Source organism: Macaca mulatta, chromosome 2 (assembly GCF_049350105.2).
Source record: "Macaca mulatta isolate MMU2019108-1 chromosome 2, T2T-MMU8v2.0, whole genome shotgun sequence".
Lineage (NCBI taxonomy): Eukaryota > Metazoa > Chordata > Mammalia > Primates > Cercopithecidae > Macaca > Macaca mulatta.
In genome coordinates this window covers 117,957,770-117,981,218 of record NC_133407.1, presented here as the reverse complement: position 1 = coordinate 117,981,218, position 23,449 = coordinate 117,957,770, and the positions used below count along the sequence as shown (strand labels likewise).

General features: G+C 41.3%; 1 protein-coding gene across 5 annotated transcripts in view; it reads right to left on the bottom strand.

Moving 5' to 3' along the window:
- CACNA2D3 (calcium voltage-gated channel auxiliary subunit alpha2delta 3) overlaps window positions 1-23,449 on the bottom strand; it is a 941,064-nt gene that overhangs the window by 664,959 nt on the left and 252,656 nt on the right. For all 5 annotated transcript variants that reach the window (XM_015130679.3, XM_077993170.1, XM_015130680.3 and 2 more), the window contains exon 4: window positions 4,478-4,537. In XM_015130679.3, coding sequence (XP_014986165.1) covers window positions 4,478-4,537 — 60 coding nt within the window. The remainder of the gene's footprint in view (window positions 1-4,477; window positions 4,538-23,449) is intronic.

Below are 23,449 nucleotides of genomic sequence, written 5' to 3'. Positions count from 1 at the left end.
AAAATCGTGATAATAAAGGAGGTATAACTTTTTGTAACTTCTGATTATTTTACCAATGAAAAGCAAATTCTTCACTTTGAAGCACATGAATGTTGCAATGATGCAACGTCTCTAGTCTAAAGTGAGAGAAGGGGCAGATCCCTCATCTCTTTTCTGTTTTGGGAAGAAGGAAGCTAAGAAAAATGTGAGTTAAAACTACACAGGTTAGGACATTTTGCAAAATCTCTTTTTTTCTTCCTGTATGAAAACAGACTTCCAGCTCGTACTCCTCCTGAGCTAACAGGGTAGGTTCCTTCTCAGCGTTATTTCACAGTGAGCAGATGGCAGTCTGAGATTTTTTTGATAAAAACAATCATCTGCCAGGGGTTGCTGAGAGGTCAGCAGAACCCTGATTAACAATTGATCAGCTCTAATGGACCATGATAGTAATAAATTCAGAGCCGGTACACAGACCTGCTACCTCAGTAATGGCAACGGGGCTGACACCCACGCTGTTAACAGATGTGCACTTAATAGCAGAGAAGCTTCAGTAGCTTCAAAACCTTCATCTAAGCCAAGACAAATTCTTCCATGCATATCTACTTTATCAAAGGTCTCTCTTTCACAGGTCTCCACCAAAGTGCATGTGGTTTACCTTGACCCACAGAAGAGTTCACTGAGGTCGGAGCACCAGTGTGAATGGCACTGTCATATCAACAGAGGATTTCAACATCTACTCTTCTGTTCAGACCACAATGGTACCCTCGGATGCTTTTGTTGTACATGTACAGAACAGGTGACTGGGGAGGAAAACTTTAGCTCCCTTTCCTTGTTCCCAAGAGAACAAAAACTAGAGACTTCTTTTCTTGGTGCCTCATTTTTTCAAGAGAGATGCCAATGCTGCCTTCACAGTCACAGCACCCCCTTCGACAGAGGGAATCACTTGTGCTACACCAGAATTTTACTGTAAAACTGCCGTAACAGGAAATCAGAACACTCTTGGAAAATAACAATAGCTTCAGATGGACAAAAAAAGAATGTCTCTGTGTTAGCTGAACTAAAACCACAAAACATTTTTCATCGACTGAAGGATAAGTAATCCCCAAAAGTCAACCACATCATCCCTTCCCATGCCCCATCCCACCAACCCTTATCTCTCAGTAAAACTGACCACATGAGCCATAAATAACAGATTTTACAAAACAGTCATCACTTCCAATAATGTTTCTCACTCTCTCCTACACCCTCACTCCTTCCTGTTGAACCAGTGAAGCCAGAAAAAATCAAAGAATGAGGACATTCCTTAACATAATCACGGTACAGGGATGAAAATCCAACAATCCAACATTAATACATCATTGTTTTCTAATGAACCCTCCATGTTAAAACTTTGTTTTCTAGTTCAGGATCACACATTGCATGTAGTAGTTATGTGTCCTCATCTCTTTGAATTAGGAGCAAATCCTCAACATTTCTTCCTCCTTTTTGATCTTGGCATTTTTGAAGATGAGTCCAGCCAGTTACTTTGTAGAATGTTCCTCCATCTAGATTTGTCTGATGTTTCATCATGATTACAGTCAGGCTGTACATTTGGGGCAAGAATTGTACATAAGTGTGTTATATTTTTCTGGGTCATCACATCTGGAGGCACTTGATGTCACTTTGTCTCATTATTGGTGACATTAACTTCGATTACTTATTTAAGGTGGTGTCTATCAGGTTTCTCCACAATAAAATTGCTATTTTTCCCTTTGTAATTGATGAGTAACTTGTGGGCAAACAGTCTGAGACCGAAGTGTCCTGTTCTTCACCAAAATTTTGCCAACTAGTTTTAGCATCCACTTAAGATTCTTGCCTCAGTTAATTACCATAATTTTCTAACTCAATCATTTCTTCTATATGCATTAGTTGCCTTCTAAGACGTTCCTCCTCATTTGTCTATTTTTTTCTTAAGATGGAGTTTCGCTCTCTGTAGCCCAGGCTGGAGTGCATTGGCGTGATCTCGGCTCACTCCAACATCCACCTCCCGGCTTCAAGCAATTCTCCTGTCTCAGCCTCCTGAGTAGCTGGGATTACAGGCGCCTGCCACCATGCCCGGCTAATTTTTGTATTTTTAGCAGAGACAGGGTTTCACCATGTTGGCCAGGCTGGTCTCAAAGTCCTGATCTGCCCGCCTTGGCCTACCAAAGTGCTGGGATTACAGGTGGGAGCCACCAGCCTGGCCCATTTGTCTAGTTTTTAATCTATCTATCTGTTTATTTATTATCAGGTAGACTCATGGATTCTTATTTTATTCATTGTTACACGCTAAGTTGATATGAGTTGAGTTTCTGTCACTTAAAATCAGAATATTCCTGAAAAGCCTTCAGGAACTTCTGAGATAAGTGAGACAGTTTCTCGGGGCAATGCACTCAAGAGGTCCTTATAATCTTCATACTTGCCAAAGTGCTTCCTGATGCTGCCATTAAATTCCTTCTGGCCCACTCTACAAGTCTAAACTCTCTGAAAATCAGGCTCAATGAAGACAAATGTGGCCAGTAAATGGCCCCTAGATCTTTGTGGAGCAATCGTGTGAGAAGTGAGTATGGCTTTAGGAAGGTGAGGTACTTCTTGCTATATTCAAGGTTCTTCTCACTATCTTCTGTCCCTTCTCAGCAGCTCTGCTCAAAGAGCTGGGCCAGCTGCCCACTCCTCTCCCAATGGTTCTAACCATCCCCAGAGCTTCTCCTCATTTCCCTCTTATGCTTAGCTATACCTCTGGCTCTATTTGTTTCAAATGCTGGGTATTATGCCTAAAAAGACTGTGGATGATGGACTTGATGTTTTTTGTTTGCCCCTCCAGAACCATCTTCAACCTTCCTCACCCAGCTCAATCTCTGAACTGAACTACATCAACCATACCAACAGCTGGATTCAGCCAACAGTGAGTACTGGCAAGAAATAAGAAAGCAAGAGAGTACTGGGGTATCATTATCCCAAATTTCACCCTTTCCAGCTCACCATGGGTGGTCATACTCCTCTATCAAATCATTTTTCCATGTAGCCATCTTCCCTGAGTTCTGGAAACCCCAGTTTTCCTCTCGTCAGGCCAGAAGTACGGCTAGCTCTGGGGTATGCCACCACTGCCTGTTGGTTTATTTGAACACCATTGTATGTTGGTTTCACTTAACCCTGACTACACCTTTGAAAATATTTCCTTAATTAAACTTTCCTTGATCACCTCACTCGAATATGCATTGTTTTATTCACAAAGCAAAAGACACAGATGAGGGTGATGATAAGGACACATCTTCAAGAGAGACATGCAGCCGGCGGCCGGCTTTGGTATTGCCATCTCTTTTGTGCTTAATGATTTATGTCTGCCTTTATATTTCCCATATAAATGGAAACATAGGAAAGTAAACACTATTTCCTAACTGTGACCACATGCCATTAAAAGAAATACGTCTAGCAAAGTTCAAACTTTAAGATTTGCTCCTTCTGTTTTCCTAGTGGTGAGGAAAGGTCACAAAACTCAAAGTGCCAATTTAGATAAAAGTCCGTTCAGGGAGACCCAAAGGAATCTCCAAGTTTTACTTACTTACTTATTTATTTGTTTCTTTATTTATTGGAGACAGACTCTCACTCTGTCACCCAGGCTGGAGTGCAGTGGCTCCATCTCAGCTCACTGCAACGTCTGCTGCCCAGGTTCAAGCAATTATCCTGCCTCAGTCTCCCAAGTAGCTGGGATTACAGGTGTCCACCACCATGCCCAGCTAATTTTTGTATTTTTAGTAGAGATGGCATTTCACCATGTTGGCCAGGCTGGTCTCAAACTCCTGGCCTCAAGCAATCCACCTGCCTCAGCCTCCCAAAGTGGTGGGATTACAGGCGTGAGCCACCACACCCAGCTGGAACCTCCAAGTATTATTTAATTCACTTGCTGCTCTTTACTATGTTTTCTATACACATCAACATCAAAATCCTTCTCAATCAGACATAGTTATGTCATGATCAGGTGCAAGATCTACTGCAAGAAATTAATGAGATGGATGTTTGAATCTCAAATCAGTGAATGATTTAATTTCTAAATTTTATTACCAATCAAGTCAAGGATAGATCCATCACAGTATTGCTTTCAGTCACTTGCATTCCAAAATGCAGCCAGCCAAGTGGGGTTTGGATATATTCTGCTATCTTATCAATTTACCATTGAGAGATCTGGTGATTATTGTCAGTTGACCAAGTTAACTCCTCCTAAATTGGGGAATAGTTTATTGAAATCTGATTACACACACGTGAGTGTTTGGCATCACCCATTATAATTGTCATTGTTAGAAAGTGGTTGACAATTGCTTAAGAATCCTGTCAAAGATAGGCACATTTACTGAACTCTATACCATCCTCACAAAAGTCTTTCCCTCCCAATCACTGAAAAATCAGTATTCCTGGTATACCTGGTACTTCTCCTTTGGCATGAAACACACAAAACAATTTAACTCAAACTATAATCAGTTACCTGTAAGTCTGCATCAAATTCATGTTTCAGGTGTGCTTCTTCTGCAGCCTCCACCAGACGCTAAAAAAAAAAAAAAAAAAAAAAAAAATGGAAGACAAGCATTAAGGATCAGAATTGTGGCCTGAACCCCATCTCCCCGCTGACCAAAAGTGACAGATTATATCATGGTTCATACATTGTGACCTGATGCCTTTGCTCCCATGAAACTGAAAATAATCACATCAGTGTCAACATTTGGTTTCTGCCTTCATCATTCAATCAATAATTCTTCCAATAAATATTTATTGTTATGTACACATTTATAAATGCACACGTATTCTGCATCCATTTACATAACAATTCAGATACTGGCCCTTAAGGCCCAATGCAGATCCAAAACCCACCTAGAATAGTGCATTCTTAGGTACAGAAGGCCCTTAGTCAAGATTTATTGCCTTGAATTGAGTCTAACTTTAAGTGGGCTAGCTTTCTTCCCCAATATTTTGGAAAAGAGTACTTATTTTAATTCCCTCAAACATTCAAGGTCAATTCTTTCTGTACCCAGTTCTAATATGTAATTATCAGGTGACAGTTATGTGCATTTTATGGTCCATCAATGCCACCGTGACAATCTGCAACTCAAAAAAGCAATCACTTAAACGAATACTCAGCACCCACAAGAACACAATTCTTGTTATTCTTCTCAGCCAGCGAAGTTCAACACATTAATAGTCTTATGAAACCCATTTCATGATGCCTTCATTTAGATAATTACTCAACAATCAAAATCATTTTTACTTTATTTTTATTTTTTTTTTTTTAATCTCAACAGTTTTATTACTTCATGTACATAGGTAAATATCACTTTGCTTTCCTGTACAATACATTTCAAATTTCCAACAGTGAAAAGGGTTTTTAATGAAAAGTTTTTTTCCCAGCTGTCTTTGGACTAAATATGAAGCTCATGAAATTTCCAAAATTAGGAATTCTGAACATTTTATATAGTTAAATAAAAACATTCCATGACCTTTGTTGATCATAAAGTCTTAGGAATCTATGACTCTTGGATTCTTGATAGCACCTGGGTTGTTCTGGGTTTGCTGATGTTCAGGCTGTCTCTGAATTTCATGGTGTGCTGAGAATGACACCATCTTAGATTTGAACTTGGAAAATTATAGCAAACTTAACTGGTATCCTCATATCTAGATGAAGGCTCTGCAATAGTTACAGTGATTGCTTTTTTTTTTTTTTTTTTTTTAAATTTATTTATTATTATTATACTTTAAGTTGTAGGGTACATGTGCATAACGTGCAGGTTTGTTACATATGTATACTTGTGCCATGTTGCTGTGCTGCACCCATCAACTCGTCATTTACATCAGGTATAACTCCCAATGCAATCCCTCCCCCCTCCCCCCTCCCCATGATAGGCCCCGGTGTGTGATGTTCCCCTTCCTGAGTCCGAGTGATCTCATTGTTCAGTTCCCACCTATGAGTGAGAACATGCGGTGTTTGGTTTTCTGTTCTTGTGATAGTTTGCTAAGAATGATGGATTCCAGCTGCATCCAAGTCCCTACAAAGGACTCAAACTCATCCTTTTTTATGGCTGCATAGTATTCCATGGTGTATATGTGCCACATTTTCTTAATCCAATCTGTCACTGATGGACATTTGGGTTGATTCCAAGTCTTTGCTATTGTGAATAGTGCTGCAATAAACATACGTGTGCATGTGTCTTTATAGCAGCATAATTTATAATCCTTTGGGTATATACCCAGTAATGGGATGGCTGGGTCATATGGTACATCTAGTTCTAGATCCTTGAGGAATCGCCATACTGTTTTCCATAATGGTTGAACTAGTTTACAATCCCACCAACAGTGTAAAAGTGTTCCTATTTCTCCACATCCTCTCCAGCACCTGTTGTTTCCTGACTTTTTAATGATTGCCATTCTAACTTGTGTGAGATGGTATCTCATTGTGGTTTTGATTTGCATTTCTCTGATGGCCAGTGATGATGAGCATTTTTTCATGTGTCTGTTGGCTGTATGAATGTCTTCTTTTGAGAAATGTCTGTTCATGTCCTTTGCCCACTTTTTGATGGGGTTGTTTGTTTTTTTCTTGTAAATTTGTTTGAGTTCTTTGTAGGTTCTGGATATTAGCCCTTTGTCAGATGAGTAGATTGCAAAAATTTTCTCCCATTCTGTAGGTTGCCTGTTCACTCTGATGGTAGTGTCTTTTGCTGTGCAGAAGCTCTTTAGTTTAATGAGATCCCATTTGTCAATTTTGGCTTTTGCTGCCGTTGCTTTTGGTGTTTTAGACATGAAATCTTTGCCCATGCCTATGTCCTGAATGGTACTACCTAGGTTTTCCTCTAGGATTTTTATGGTATTAGGTCTAACATTTAAGTCTCTAATCCATCTTGAATTAATTTTCGTATAAGGAGTAAGGAAAGGATCCAGTTTCAGCTTTCTACTTATGGCTAGCCAATTTTCCCAGCACCATTTATTAAATAGGGAATCCTTTCCCCATTTCTTGTTTCTCTCAGGTTTGTCAAAGATCAAATGGCTGTAGATGTGTGGTATTATTTCTGAGGACTCTGTTCTGTTCCATTGGTCTATATCTCTGTTTTGGTACCAATACCATGCTGTTTTGGTTACTGTAGCCTTGTAGTATAGTTTGAAGTCAGGTAGCGTGATGCCTCCAGCTTTGTTCTTTTGAGTTAGGATTGTCTTGGAGATGCGGGCTCTTTTTTGGTTCCATATGAACTTTAAAGCAGTTTTTTCCAATTCTGTGAAGAAACTCATTGGTAGCTTGATGGGGATGGCATTGAATCTATAAATTACCTTGGGCAGTATGGCCATTTTCACAATATTGATTCTTCCTATCCATGAGCATGGTATGTTCTTCCATTTGTTTGTGTCCTCTTTGATTTCACTGAGCAGTGGTTTGTAGTTCTCCTTGAAGAGGTCCTTTACATCCCTTGTAAGTTGGATTCCTAGGTATTTGATTCTCTTTGAAGCAATTGTGAATGGAAGTTCATTCCTGATTTGGCTCTCTGTTTGTCTGTTACTGGTGTATAAAAATGCTTGTGATTTTTGCACATTAATTTTGTATCCTGAGACTTTGCTGAAGTTGCTTATCAGCTTAAGGAGATTTTGGGCTGAGACAATGGGGTTTTCTAAATATACAATCATGTCATCTGCAAACAGGGACAATTTGACTTCTTCTTTTCCTATCTGAATACCCTTGATTTCTTTCTCTTGCCTGATTGCCCTAGCCAGAACTTCCAACACTATGTTGAATAGGAGTGGTGAGAGAGGGCATCCCTGTCTTGTGCCAGTTTTCAAAGGGAATTTTTCCAGTTTTTGCCCATTCAGTATGATATTGGCTGTGGGTTTGTCATAAATAGCTCTTATTATTTTGAGGTACGTTCCATCAATACCGAATTTATTGAGCGTTTTTAGCATGAAGGGCTGTTGAATTTTGTCAAAAGCCTTTTCTGCATCAATTGAGATAATCATGTGGTTCTTGTCTTTGGTTCTGTTTATATGCTGGATTATGTTTATTGATTTGCGAATGTTGAACCAGCCTTGCATCCCAGGGATGAAGCCCACTTGATCATGGTGGATAAGCTTTTTGATGTGTTGCTGAATCCGGTTTGCCAGTATTTTATTGAGGATTTTTGCATCGATGTTCATCAGGGATATTGGTCTAAAATTCTCTTTTTTTGTTGTGTCTCTGCCAGGCTTTGGTATCAGGATGATGTTGGCCTCATAAAATGAGTTAGGGAGGATTCCCTCTTTTTCTATTGATTGGAATAGTTTCAGAAGGAATGGTACCAACTCCTCTTTGTACCTCTGGTAGAATTCAGCTGTGAATCCATCTGGTCCTGGACTTTTTTTGGTTGGTAGGCTATTAATTGTTGCCTCAATTTCAGAGCCTGCTATTGGTCTATTCAGGGATCCAACTTCTTCCTGGTTTAGTCTTGGAAGAGTGTAAGTGTCCAGGAAATTATCCATTTCTTCTAGATTTTCCAGTTTATTTGCGTAGAGGTGTTTATAGTATTCTCTGATGGTAGTTTGTATTTCTGTGGGGTCGGTGGTGATATCCCCTTGATCATTTTTAATTGCGTCGATTTGATTCTTCTCTCTTTTCTTCTTTATTAGTCTGGCTAGTGGTCTGTCAATTTTGTTGATCTTTTCAAAAAACCAACTCCTGGATTCATTGATTTTTTGGAGGGTTTTTTGTGTCTCTATCTCCTTCAGTTCTGCTCTGATCTTAGTTATTTCTTGCCTTCTGCTAGCTTTCGAATGTGTTTGCTCTTGCTTCTCTAGTTCTTTTAATTGCGATGTTAGAGTGTCAATTTTAGATCTTTCCTGCTTTCTCTTGTGGGCATTTAGTGCTATAAATTTCCCTCTACACACTGCTTTAAATGTGTCCCAGAGAGTCTGGTATGTTGTATCTTTGTTCTCATTGGTTTCAAAGAACATCTTTATTTCTGCCTTCATTTCGTTATGTACCCAGTAGTCATTCAGGAGCAGGTTGTTCAGTTTCCATGTAGTTGAGCGGTTTTGAGTGAGTTTCTTAGTCCTGAGTTCTAGTTTGATTGCACTGTGGTCTGAGAGACAGTTTGTTATAATTTCTGTTCTTGTACATTTGCTGAGGAGTGCTTTACTTCCAATTACGTGGTCAATTTTGGAGTAAGTATGATGTGGTGCTGAGAAGAATGTATATTCTGTTGATTTGGGGTGGAGAGTTCTATAGATGTCTATTAGGTCTGCTTGCTGCAGAGATGAGTTCAATTCCTGGATATCCTTGTTAACTTTCTGTCTCGTTGATCTGTCTAATGTTGACAGTGGAGTGTTGAAGTCTCCCATTATTATTGTATGGGAGTCTAAGTCTCTTTGTAAGTCTCTAAGGACTTGCTTTATGAATCTGGGTGCTCCTGTATTGGGTGCATATATATTTAGGATAGTTAGCTCTTCCTGTTGAATTGATCCCTTTACCATTATGTAATGGCCTTCTTTGTCTCTTTTGATCTTTGATGGTTTAAAGTCTGTTTTATCAGAGACTAGTATTGCAACCCCTGCTTTTTTTTGTTCTCCATTTGCTTGGTAAATCTTCCTCCATCCCTTTATTTTGAGCCTATGTATGTCTCTGCGTGTGAGATGGGTCTCCTGAATACAGCAGACTGATGGGTCTTGACTCTTTATCCATTTTGCCAGTCTGTGTCTTTTAATTGGAGCATTTAGTCCATTTACATTTAAGGTTAATATTGTTATGTGTGAACTTGATCCTGCCATTATGATATTAACTGGTTATTTTGCTCATTAGTTGATGCAGTTTCTTCCTAGCCTCAATGGTCTTTACATTTTGGCATGTTTTTGCCATGGCTGGTACCGGTTGTTCCTTTCCATGTTTAGTGCTTCCTTCAGGATCTCTTGTAAGGCAGGCCTAGTGGTGACAAAATCTCTAAGCATTTGCTTATCTGTAAAGGATTTTATTTCTCCTTCACTTATGAAACTTAGTTTGGCTGGATATGAAATTCTGGGTTTAAAATTCTTTTCTTTAAGAATGTTGAATATTGGCCCCCACTCTCTTCTGGCTTGTAGAGTTTCTGCTGAGAGATCTGCTGTTAGTCTGATGGGCTTCCCTTTGTGGGTAACCCGACCTTTCTCTCTGGCTGCCCTTAAGATTTTTTCCTTCATTTCAACTTTGGTGAATCTGGCAATTATGTGTCTTGGAGTTGCTCTTCTCGAGGAGTATCTTTGTGGCGTTCTCTGTATTTCCTGGATTTGAATGTTGGCCTGCCCTACTAGGTTGGGGAAGTTCTCCTGGATGATATCCTGAAGAGTGTTTTCCAACTTGGTTCCATTTTCCCCCTCACTTTCAGGCACCCCAATCAGACGTAGATTTGGTCTTTTTACATAATCCCATACTTCTTGCAGGCTTTGTTCATTTCTTTTTCTTCTTTTTTCTTTTGGTTTCTCTTCTCGCTTCATTTCATTCATTTGATCCTCAATCGCTGATACTCTTTCTTCCAGTTGATCAAGTCGGTTACTGAAGCTTGTGCATTTGTCACGTATTTCTCGTGTCATGGTTTTCATCTCTTTCATTTCGTTTAGGACTTTCTCTGCATTAATTACTCTAGCCATCAATTCTTCCACTTTTTTTTCAAGATTTTTAGTTTCTTTGCGCTGGGTACGTAATTCCTCCTTTAGCTCTGAGAAATTTGATGGACTGAAGCCTTCTTCTCTCATCTCATCAAAGTCATTCTCCGTCCAGCTTTGATCCGTTGCTGGCGATGAGCTGCGCTCCTTTGCCGGGGGAGATGCGCTCTTATTTTTGGAATTTCCAGCTTTTCTGCCCTGCTTTTTCCCCATCTTTGTGGTTTTATCTGCCTCTGGTCTTTGATGATGGTGATGTACTGATGGGGTTTTGGTGTAGGTGTCCTTCCTGTTTGATAGTTTTCCTTCTAACAGTCAGGACCCTCAGCTGTAGGTCTGTTGGAGATTGCTTGAGGTCCACTCCAGACCCTGTTTGCCTGGGTATCAGCAGCAGAGGCTGCAGAAGATAGAATATTTCTGAACAGCGAGTGTACCTGTCTGATTCTTGCTTTGGAAGCTTCCTCTCAGGGGTGTACTCCACCCTGTGAGGTGTGGGGTGTCAGACTGCCCCTAGTGGGGGATGTCTCCCAGTTAGGCTACTCAGGGGTCAGGGACCCGCTTGAGCAGGGAGTCTGTCCCTTCTCAGATCTCAACCTCCGTGTTGGGAGATCCACTGCTCTCTTCAAAGCTGTCAGACAGAGTCGTTTGCGTCTGTGCAGAGGTGTCTGTGTGTCTTAGTTTACTGTGCCCTGTCCCCAGAGGTGGAGTCTACAGAGAGAGGCAGGTTTCCTTGAGCTGCTGTGAGCTCCACCCAGTTCGAGCTTCCCAGCAGCTTTGTTTACCTACTTAAGCCTCAGCAATGGCGGGTGCCCCTCCCCCAGCCTCGCTGCTGCCTTGCCGGTAGATCACAGACTGCTGCGCTAGCAACGAGGGAGGCTCCGTGGGTGTGGGACCCTCCCGGCCAGGTGTGGGATATGATCTCCTGGTGTGCCTGTTTCCTAAAGCGCAGTATTGGGGTGGGAGTTACCCGATTTTCCAGGTGTTGTGTGTCTCAGTTCCCCTGGCTAGGAAAAGGGACTCCCTTCCCCCTTGCGCTTCCCAGGTGAGGCGATGCCTCGCCCTGCTTCAGCTCTCGCTGGTCGGGCTGCAGCAGCTGACCAGCTCCGATCGTCCGGCACTCCCCAGTGAGATGAACCCAGTACCTCAGTTGAAAATGCAGAAATCACCGGTCTTCTGTGTCGCTCGCGCTGGGAGTTGGAGACTGGAGCTGCTCCTATTCGGCCATCTTGCTCCGCCTCGACAGTCCATTTTTACTTTAATTTGAATTTGCCAACAAGAAGATATTTCCCACCTTGAAAATACAGGCTAGTGGATATTGCACAAAACTCATGTGGTGAAATAATATTTCACTGAAATTACAACAAACTAAAAGGAAAATCTTAGATCCAAGCAAAAATTTGACCATTTCTATCTTCTCATGGTCACTCTTGTATCCTATGCTGTCTCTAACTTGCTTTCTCTTGACATAATGTAGGCCTGAGTTTAATAGGCCACGTGTGAAAAACGATGGCATTAATATTAATCTCTAAATGGTCACACATCGACAGACAAATGTCCCATGAATAATTATTGAATTGGATGCGGAAGTGAAGAGGCTGAAATATATTCGGGTAACTTTAAGCAGCAGTATAGAGCACCAAAGCCCACTTTCTCCACAGGATATACAAAGGAAGAGACAGGCGAGCGGGAGACAGTGCTGCCCACAGACAGGAATTTGGGAAGGGTGGAAACGTGATTTCCCACACTATCTTCAGTTGATCAGAAGGTCAGGAAGGGCTTTTCCTTTACTGGTCAAAGAACAATCCCCAGAGAACATCAGAGGCTAGAGCCAGGAGACCTGGTCCTCATCCTCTTCTAGATGCTAACTCACTACAGGTGTGAAATCTGGAGCAGGACCCTTCCTCTATCTGAGACTCAGTTTCCTCACCTGAAAATACAAAAAGTGGTGACCCCAGAGCAGTGCTTCTCAAAGTGCCGTCCCACATTGGCAGGATCAGTTTCACCTGGGAACTTGTAGAAATGCCCATCCCATTTTTTTTCTGGGTTTTTCTGATTCAGAACCGAATCAAAAGTTCTGGAGGTGGGGACCAGCAATCTGGTCTAACAAGCCCTGCAGGTAGTTCTGATGTCACTAAAGTTTGAGAACCACTGGTTCTCAAAATAAATAATAATAAACAATAATAAAAAAATAAATAAAATAAAAATAACATTCATCCCATTCCTCACCTCACTCCTGACGCTTGATTAAACCTCCAAGGTTTCTCAACTCTTATTTAACTTTGTAAAATCTATGTGCCAGGCATGGTGGGTTCGTATCGGTAATCCCAGCACCTTGGGAGGCAGAGGTGGGCAGATCACCTGAGGTCAGGAATTAGAGACAAGCCTGGACGACATGGCAAAAACCCATCTCTACAAAACACATAAAAATTAGCCAGGCGTGGTGGCACATGCCTGTAGTCTCAGCTACTCAGGAGGCTGAGGCAGGAGAATCACTTGAACCCAGGAGGCAGAGGCTGCAGTGAGCCAAGATCACACCACTGCACTCCAGCCTGGGCGACAGAGTGAGACTCTGTCTCAAAAACAAAAAACAAAACTTATGTATTCCTACCTAAAATACTGTCACTTTAAGACATAAAATTCTTTACAGAAAAAAAGACATAAGATGGAAGGGATGAGAAACAGAAAAGTAAGAAGAGGAACAATCTACAAAGATCAGGTAAGTGGGCCCCACGCGTTCATTGGGTCACCGTCTTCCTAGAATCACCCTAGTCAATGAAGCTTGTCAGCCTTCTGGGATCACATGGCACAATCTGCAAAAATATTGTGGATCCTGACAGATGAGTGACAGGCAGTGATAGATAAAATGAAGGAAAACTATGTGTTTCTGAGAGCATATTCTCTCAATCTTTGTAATAGATTTGGAATTTCTATGCATGTATCATGAAATCAGTTATATATTGAGCTTTACAGAATGTGTATAAATATTATGCATGTCTGAATACTTACATTATCAAAACAAATCATGCATTTTGAGCATTTATTTATTTCAACACACAAAAGTAGATTTTTAATGGTGTCTACACACTGAGAATCTAGAGAAAAAAAGTTGATAAAATGTTTAAATGATCAAAAGATAAAGTAAAACTACACAATTATCAAGACAGATAATACTGAAAAAAGTAAAGAATTGGAAAGGTAAAAATAATAATAAAGTCGTGTAGGACCAACAAAAAAGAGAACAGGATGAAAATAATAGGCAAGTTGAAATCATCACAAAACAGTATGCATGAAATGTATTTCATATATATTGTATTTACATATGTGTGTATGTGTATGTATATGTATACTGCACAGTCATGCAAACTATGTAACCTATTCCTATATAGCAAAACAAAGTATATTTCAACAATGAACACTGCAATACAAAGTAGGTAACAATATAAGAAGGTAACACTGGAAAGCATCTGATAATATTGAAGTAACTACTAAGAGCAACCAGAACACTGCATTCTGTGCTGAGTGAAGTAAATACATGAGAATTTGACCGGCTAGCAAGTTTTTATGTTCATGTTCAAGTTAAATTTGCCGCATGCCTTTTTATTTTTTTTTTCCTAATAGGGAACTCTTCACGAATTTGCATGTCATCCTTGCTAATCTCCTCTGGATTGCTCCCATTTTAGTATATATGCTGCTGAAGCAAGCACTGCATGCCTTTTTTAAAACTTAATTTACCCCACATATTTCTTTCTTGATCCATGAAGATATTTTTTCCATCATTCTCACTAGAAAGCTTTAGGAAACATGATTCAAGAAATGATAATCAACCGGCAGCTACACGTAATGGTTGTTTCTTACGAAGCAAATGGGTATCCCAGAAAAGCGCTCTTCGAATGGATACGCCCTGTACACAGCACCCACCAGGTTGTCCCAACCTGCCCTCTGATGCCAATGGGAGACAGGCCTACATTTTCTGGGTGAACTCAGGGGATGCCCTCCCCAAACAGGCTCAGCTGTTGTGTAAGACAGTCAGGAAAAATGGCACATCATCAAGAACTATGCATCTTGTGGAAAGAACAAAGGACAGTAATCTTTCCTCTGAAAGCACTCTCACAAAGCTAAACAAATTAAAAGAAATGTTATTTAAGTAGGAAACCATCTTCCATAGATTTACCTAAGACAGGCTGGGTGTGGTGTAATCCCAGCACTTTGGGAGGCTGAGGCAGGCGGATCGCATGAGCCCAGGACTTCCAAATTAGCCAGGGCAACATGGCAAATCCCCATCTCTACAAAAAATACAAAAATTAGCCAGGCATGGTGGCGCCCACCTGTAGTCCCAGCTAGCGGTGAAACTCAGGTGGGAGCATCACTTGAGCCCAGGAGGCAGAGGCTGCAGTGAGCCAAGACTACACTACTGCACTCCAGCCTGGGCAACAGAACGAGACCCTATCTCAGAAAAAAAAAAAAAAAAAAAAAAAAAAAAAAAAAAAAACGAAAACAGATTCATGGGGACAGAAGTTTCTACTGTTTTTTGGTTTTGTTTTGTTTTGTTTTGTTTTGTTTTTGAGACGGAGTCTCGGAGTCTCACTCTGTCGCCCAGGCTGGAGTGCAATGGCGTGATCTCAGCTCACTGCAAGCTCCGCCTCCCGGGTTCACACCATTCTCCTGCCTCAGCCTCCTGAGCAGCTGGGACTACAGGCACGCGCCATCACCCCCAGCTAATTTTTGTATTTTTTAGCAGAGATGGCATTTCACCATGTTGGCTAGGCTGGTCTCGAACTCCTGACCTCAGGTGATCTGCCCACCTGGGCCTCCCAAAGTGCTGGGTTTACACCCGTGAGTCACCGTGCCTGGCCAAGTTTCTCCAGTTAATAAAATTAAAATACATTGATTCATCATCTAACAAAGTCAAGACCATAAAACTTCAATTTCTGATGCTTGCTAATAGAAAGTAACAGCCTATTATTGACGTCTCTTTCCTTAGCAAATGTCATTATAATCATCTAAATCCAATGAAATATGTTTTTAAAACAAATTTGCAGGTAAGAAAAATCCATTAAATTTGCTAATATTTTAGTTATTATATAAGAAACTGCCAGTGAGCCTGGGGAAAACTGTTACTCTATTATACGTGTTATAAAGGCAGTATACTTTTAATAATAATGTTAATTTTCTTTTATATGAATTCCTTTTTTAGGTCCACAGATGGGATTATACAATTGTGAATGTGGTTTTTAATTAAACGTGAACACTGGAAACAAAAATGGCTTTGAAGACTCCAGCCTTCAGAACTGAGCTTTGAGGTAAGAGAAAACAGCAGTATTGTCCACAAATCTTTTGTCCCTTGTTTAATGCCAAAGCTTTTCCTTACTCAATAAAAATGATAACACTACACTGGAATATACATCCTGGACTTGGAACAAAGCACCTATAAAGTAAAAGGTCGTAATTCATGAGTTGATGCACATTTCACTGGCTTTTTATATTTCTATATAACTCATGCCTTTTAGTGAAATAAATACAAACAAGAGCCATCTTTATAAATAGACAATGCTGGAAGCCATAGACCACAGATAGTACTTATAGCTTTGGTGAAGGCGAAGCTGCCAAGGGGAATAGCAGGGATATTAAAGCATTTCATTTAAAATCACATCTTATTTCTTGTTACAATGACCCTATATATATCCACACAACATTACAGAATGCACAGTGTCCCATTTCCTCCCCACAACACTTAAATCAGGACTAGCGTTGAAGACATGGTAGAGGTCAAACTTTCCATCATGGGCCAGAAGGGGAAAACCGGACACTATGTCTAAGTAAAAACTGGATCAGAAGAAGAAAATGATTCTTTTGTCCTCATGTATTTCATGTTTTTGTTCCTGGCCATTTTGGCTTAACAAGTGGAGAAAGGAGAGAAAGAAATACGCGGTGAGAGGTGGGAAGGTAATGGAAAATGGTACTATACTACCAAAGTAACTTAACTGCTGGACTCCTGATTTCATCACAATGAACAAATTGTGTACAAATAAAGAAAATTTCAAACAAAAATCCCTAAAATGGGGGGAAGGGACAATTATGAATGAAAATCCTCAAAACAAAACAGAAATATAAAAACCATATGGAATCGCAATGTAAAAAGTTATTTTTATTTCTTATGTTAAAGCTAAAAAGCTTTGGGTTATAAAATGCTGTTATAATGGGCTGTTGGAATTTAATAAAGATTTCAAAGCACTTAATACATCTAGTGGTTTTCATTTAATGTTTTGCAACAACACACTGAATACTCATACCAGGCTTTTTACTGCCTTTTTTCTGGAAAGAATACATAATTCTTTCTCAGTTAAGGTTTAAGCTCAAATGGGGGGAACTCCAATCTATAATCATGAACATGGATTTGGGCTACCCAAAGGGTTATCTTGTAGTTAGTTATTGAATTGTCATTAATACCAGAGTTAGAGATCACATGACTCTTCCTTTGAATCAACAAGAGTTCAATGTGTAGAAAAATGGCCACAGCAGTCAAGAAATAGTAGTAATTACTATCACAACCATACCCAGAGCGGCATGGTTAAACTGTTACCCTAGATTCAGTGGCTTTTGCTTTAAGGGCAAGAGTTTGATGGAGAAAGAGTTACACCATTTGTCCATCAGTGTGTACCTGGGACTAATGCTATCCCAGCAGCGTGTTACACAGCAGGGCTTGAACTTGACGTGCTGACAGTCTACAGAAGTGAAGACAGAGGAGATCTAAGTCCTCTCCACAGTCACAGATTTCAAACTCAATCAATCACAGATTAAAATGAAAAATCTCTACCCTCATTAAGGGCACTTAGCACATCAAAAGATGTTTCCAGGAACCCTGGCAAAATGAGATTGATTTGTTTCCCGGACTTATTTCAAACTCTTGTCTTGTACCAAGGGTCAGAAATCATCCATTTAAGAACTGTTACGTTGGAGAAATTAAGTTGTTCAGATTTACATTTTCATTCCTTCTGGTGTTGAGATTCCTTTCCCTCTGTCCTTGGGATAGAGCTTTTTTTATCACTCTGTAACAATGCAGATTAATCTTTGCTGCTTTGTAGCTAGAGCAATTGGATGAATATTTCCTGAAGTGTCGGATGGGTACCAACAGTGATCCATGAAAAAAACGTAAGATGGTTTACAGAATGTTGAGGGACACACAAGGAAAATAGCTATTTCAATGAGAAGGGACAAGTGACAAAGAATGCTGTCAGGAAGCCAAGGAAGCTTCCCAGAAGACATGACATTTAAGCTGAGCTCTGAAGGAGAACAGGAAGGATGCAGGAGAAAGAGAAGTGCTGAAAGAACATTCAAGCCAATAGGAACATTTCACACAAAGTTTTGGAGGTATGAAAATGTTCTGGAAACAGCAATTAAGAGAAATATTCTGGAAACAGCTAGTGCTCCGGGACCTACACAGAGGCTACATCAATGACTGGATGACCATCAGGTAATAAACCAAGGCAAAATGAAAAACCTGCAGAAATGGACACAGTTAGACAAGAAGAAAGCCAACACACCTTTCCCTGCCACCCTGCAATGCTGCAACTGCAGTTAGAGTCATAGCTGAAACCTTAATAATATTCAGTAATCCTTATTGATACAAATGTTTTTATTTTTCGATTCCAATAGAAATGGCACATATAAATCACCAACTATCAAGATGATCATTTCTTTGGAGAAACACAGCTTTTAAGGAGGCTTCATTATTTCTTTGTTCCTGTAGAAGAAATAAGCTTTGTTGCACATGAATGAACATTTTGTATAAAATGACCTTCTGCCTGAAAGCTGCAAAAATTGCTTCTGCTTTAACAATGGCAAACATTTCAAAGTGGATTATAAAAGCGAATCTATGAAGTTTCTAGAGAAAGCAGGTAACAGAACAATAGAGCAAACACATCGTGTGTGTGTGTGGGGAGCTTTCTTCCCTTCCTTCACCCCTCCCCTTTCCTGTCTCCGTCAGATTGTGTAAGGCTACACTGGCCTTCTACAAGACAAAATAAGCCTGGAGTTTACATCAGAAGACACGATCACAATCAATAACAAATTATCTTTGTTTCCACAAGAGATACCTGTCATCAATTTGAGGCTGATTAAATTAATACCCGTTATCAGTGTGGATGGCCAATTTCCAAACCAAAGCCATCACATTCTACATCTAAGCCTGCATTTGCCAAAGTGCAACATTTGCAGAGCTGCTGAAGATGGAAACAGCCAAACTTTATTCAAAGGGCTGCCCGAGGGCCAAGGCAGCTCAGGGAGAGGTAGGAAGAAGAGACAACCTTTGATTTCAGCCCAAGGAATTTTTCCAAATGACCCAGTGTTTTAAATAACGTTCTTCTGCTTACTTAGCTCTCCTGGGAATGTTTTAGAGTTGATTATCAAAATCAAGGCTATTTAACCATGAAACTTAAAAAGTCCCCTCAGGACCCTTCAGTTCTGAGGTAACTGCACTATATCCTTTGTGGACAATGGAACTATCTTTAACTTCTCAAGGGGATAGTCCACAATGAACGGGGACTATGACATTATGTCATCTGAGGCATGAGCCCACAAACCCAGCACGGACCAGTACTGGTCGGTGGCCTGTTAGGAACTGGGCCGCACAGCAGGAGGTGAGTGGAGGGTCTGCGAGCATCACTGCCTGAGCTAAGCCTCCTGTCAGATCAGCAGCATTAGACTCTCATAGGAGCACGAACCCTATTGTGAACGGCGCATGCAAGGGATCCAGGCTGCACGCTCCGCTCCTTAAGAGAATCTAACTAATGCCTGATTATCTGAGGTGGAACAGCTTCATCCCAAAGCCATCCCTCACTCCCCCATGGAAAAACTGTCTTTCATGAAACCGATCCCTGATGCCAAAAAGGTTGGGGACCGCTGACCTGAAGGATGAACATTTGTTCTCCAAAATGAAAGAAACTTTCCTATCACCGAGGCCTCTGATTGCGGTGAATAAAATTCTGTTTCAGCCCTTAATTATACCTTTCCAGGGCTTACTCAGAAGGTGTTGACTAGAACTCACAATGGCAGAGTATTGAAGGTACTGCCCAACTAGCCAAGGAAGACAGGGACATCTGCCCCAGATAAGTCACAGCCAACATGACAAGGTGTTGGTGGTGGTAAGGAAATCTGTCCTACAGAGAGTTCCCATTCCTGGTTGTATCACTTTTCTATCACTTCTGTTTAACTCAGCAAGTACTTGTTGAGAACTTATTAGGTAACAAGAACATCACCAAGAACGGAACCCCAATAACTACATAACTGAGTCTTAGGCCTCAAGAAGTTTAAGTTTGGGGTACATTTTGTTACAGTAGAGTCAGAACAGGTCTCAGAAATCAAGGACAAGAGTTTGAATCCAGGTCTTCCTACTCACCGACTCTGGGTAAGTCTTAACTGAGTCCTGGGTTTTCTAATCTGATGGACACAAATAATATAACCTTTAGTCTGTACCTCAGTGTGTGAATCTGGTAAGAACATATATACAAAAATTTCCAAAAGGATTCCACACAAGTGTAAAATATTATTAAGACAGGGTAGAGGAAGAGACAAGATTTTCCAGCATAAAACAGCTTGATTGAAACAAGGAAACTTCACAGAGTCACTGCCTCCCACGGTTGGCTCTCATATGCAGAGAACTTGGAACAGCTCCCCAAGTTCACAGTTACATGGAGGTTATGTGAAAGTTAATTCTGCTGCCAAGAAAAGGACTCCAAATCTTGTGTTCGAAAACACAAGGCTATGCATCTGCTCCTTAAGGGCAGGTTTTCAGAATTCACCACTCTCTTTTTCAGCTCCAGAGGTAAAATCTGTGATCAGTGAGGCTGAAAATGGAATGAGGCAAAGGCCTTTATGGAAGGGTTTGACTGATGTCCTCAGAATGGCACAAACACAGAAATTAAACTGTTTGCCAAAGCAAGCTCCTTTGACAGATGGCACCTGTGAGACACTGGACAGGATGGTGAGTGTGGCAGGCAGCTCCTAGACCCCAGGCCCCAACTATGGCCAGGGAAGAAAATTTTTCTTTCTCCTTGAAAACGAAATAACACTAACAATTTCCATGTCCATTCAGACTTTACCTTCTCAAGATGGATTTTTATATAAATTTGAAGCAGAGAAAAATCTGTTCCAATTCCCTTGTTGTTCCTTCCTTCCAACTATCCATCCAAATGCTTACCAGGCAACTTCGGTTTGGGAAGGAACATATTGTGTTGGTCCAGGCAACAGCCCCAAGGTCTGACAACCTGAATTCAAATCCTGTCTCCAGCAACTTTATAATACCTCTCTGAGTCAACGTTCTTGGCACAGAGTAAATGTCCACTAATGTTATCTCTTATTGCTGATGATGATGATGATTAATTATGTGGGAAGTATTACGCTAGGGGATGATGCTATGAAGATAATGGCATTCTCACACAGTTTAGTTGGGAGGGGAGGCAAATAATTAGATAACGTGGCGTGGGCTAGGAGGGCCACACAAGATGATAAGAGCAAGTATTGAGCTTCACACTCCCTGGACTATGTGTCAAGCTGTCCTACATGCTTTAGTCATCGAATCCCGTGAATCCTCACAACCGCTCTATAAAACAAAGCACAGATGCCATCCTAACTTTACACCAAAGGGAAACCAAAGGGAAGAGAGGTTATAGCGCTGTGAAAACCAAGGGCATAGAGCACCAGTGCAGGAATGCTCATAAATGATGCAACAGTGAGCTGGGGTTAAAGGATGAGTGGAAGTCAGCCAGGTGACCGAGAGAGGTGACGGCGAAGGAGCAGCAAAGGCTCCAGGGTGGGAGCCTCCTCTGCCTAGTCTCTCCTGTCTGCAGAGCTGCAGGTGTGGAATGGGAAGGGGGGAGAGTGCAAAAGGGCAGGCAAGTGGGGCTCAGATAAGCAAGGGTGTTGAGCTAGGCTAAGGAGTACTGTGTGTGGCCTGCATGCAGCGGGAGGTCTCACGGGGCATAGGACCCACGTGATCAGACCTGAACTTTAATTCATCTTCAAAAGTAATCTGGTAGCAGTGCTGAAAAAACTTAGAAGAGGATAAACCTGAAACAGAGACTGAGGCAGAGAGACCACTTGCTTTAATGCCATTTATTCCACAAATACCTTAATCCATGAGCAATTCCTGTGGGCTCTCCCTCCAAAATACACCCCATGCTTCACTACTTTTGTCATCCTCTCCCCTGTTACATTCCTAGTAAAGCCACAGCCATCTCTTCCCTGGAAACCCTCAGCATCCTAACAAGTGTCCAGTTTGCACTCAGTGCCCTGGATGCCATTCTCCACATGGTTGCCAGAAAAAGCCTTTTAAAAACAATTCTGATGGCAGTGCTCCCTGTTTGAAACCCACCAGTGACTTCCCACTAATTATGACTATGACCAATAAGGTCCTTTGATCTGGCCCAGTACCCTCAGATCCTAACTCCCAGCCATCTTTCTGGCCCCAGACCACTATCAACTTGTCTCTGTCATCCTGCTGTTCTCTTGACCAAGGATACTCTTGTCCTAGATCCTTGTATGTTTGGCTGCCCCTCATTGGTCACTCTGCAGCTCAAATGACTCCTCCTCAAGGATGTCACCCCCATCCCCTAACAAAACGTTGACACACTTTGTGCTCGAAGCAGCATTGAGCATATGACTAGTGCTCAAAATGCAGTTGGACAAATTAAAAAAATATCTATTATTCACCCTACTGAGTGCCAGGCACTGTGTTTGTCTGGGAATATAAGGTTTATAAGACACAGCTGTTGCCCTCAAGCACATTAGAGTCCAGGGTGGGAAAGAAACGAGCAGGCAACTGCAACACAACATGATAAAGGTTCTAACAGGAGGAAGCAAGGAATTCTACAGAACACCAAGGGAGAAATTAGACCAGGCTTACGGGGCACAAGGAGGCTCCTCACGGATGGTACAAGAAGGCTTCTCATCTACACTGAAACCTGAAAGACAAGAGCCAGCCCAGGAAACAAAGGAAGGGCCTTCCAGGATGAGGGAACTGCAAGTGCAGTGGCAAAAGAAGGCAAAAGAGGGCATGACATGTTCAGGTAATTATGAGTGGCTCGGCGTATGAAGGTTATGTGGAGGGGAGCCTGTGTCGGGGCTGGGGAGCTAGTGAGAAAGGAGGCTGAAGAGTTTTAAGCAGTAAAATATTATTGATTATTGATGTTATCTAGATGTTCTCAAATGAGCAAAAGGTGATCCAAGACAATAAGGAGAAAGATTGAAGACAGAGCATCTGAAAGTTATTTAGGAAGAGGAATCTACAGGACTTGGAGGCCAGTAGGATATAGAGAATAAGGGAAAAGGCAGAGTGACGGAACTATTAGGTGGGTGCAAAGGTCATTACTTTTGCACCAACCTATAGTTTGCTGTCCTTACTCACTACCTGGTGCTGCCTCCCGGGGGTGTCTAGCAACAGTCAGAGAAGGAGCTGAGCTCAGGAGGAACACTAAATGAAAGAAGGGCTAGCAGGTATGATAAAATCTCATAGTAAGACCAGGCAATAAAAGCATCGAAAGTTTTTAAAAGTGAAGTCCATTCAATCTTGTGACTAAGGGTGTGTGTTGGAGAGTGCCTGCCGACTCTCAGTACCATCTAAGCTGTGCCTTCTACGGTAGCGCTGGAGGCCTACCACCACATGCTCTTGACTCCCTTGCCAGCAGGGCTCCAGGTCAGATTCTTGAGAGGGCTGCAAACCGAAAGAGAAGAAACCAATATTCTCCAGCGGAAGTGATGGGCATGTACGTGGGCATCTGCAGATGGCAGGCATCTTTGGTCAGTCATTCAGACACACTCCCACGAATTA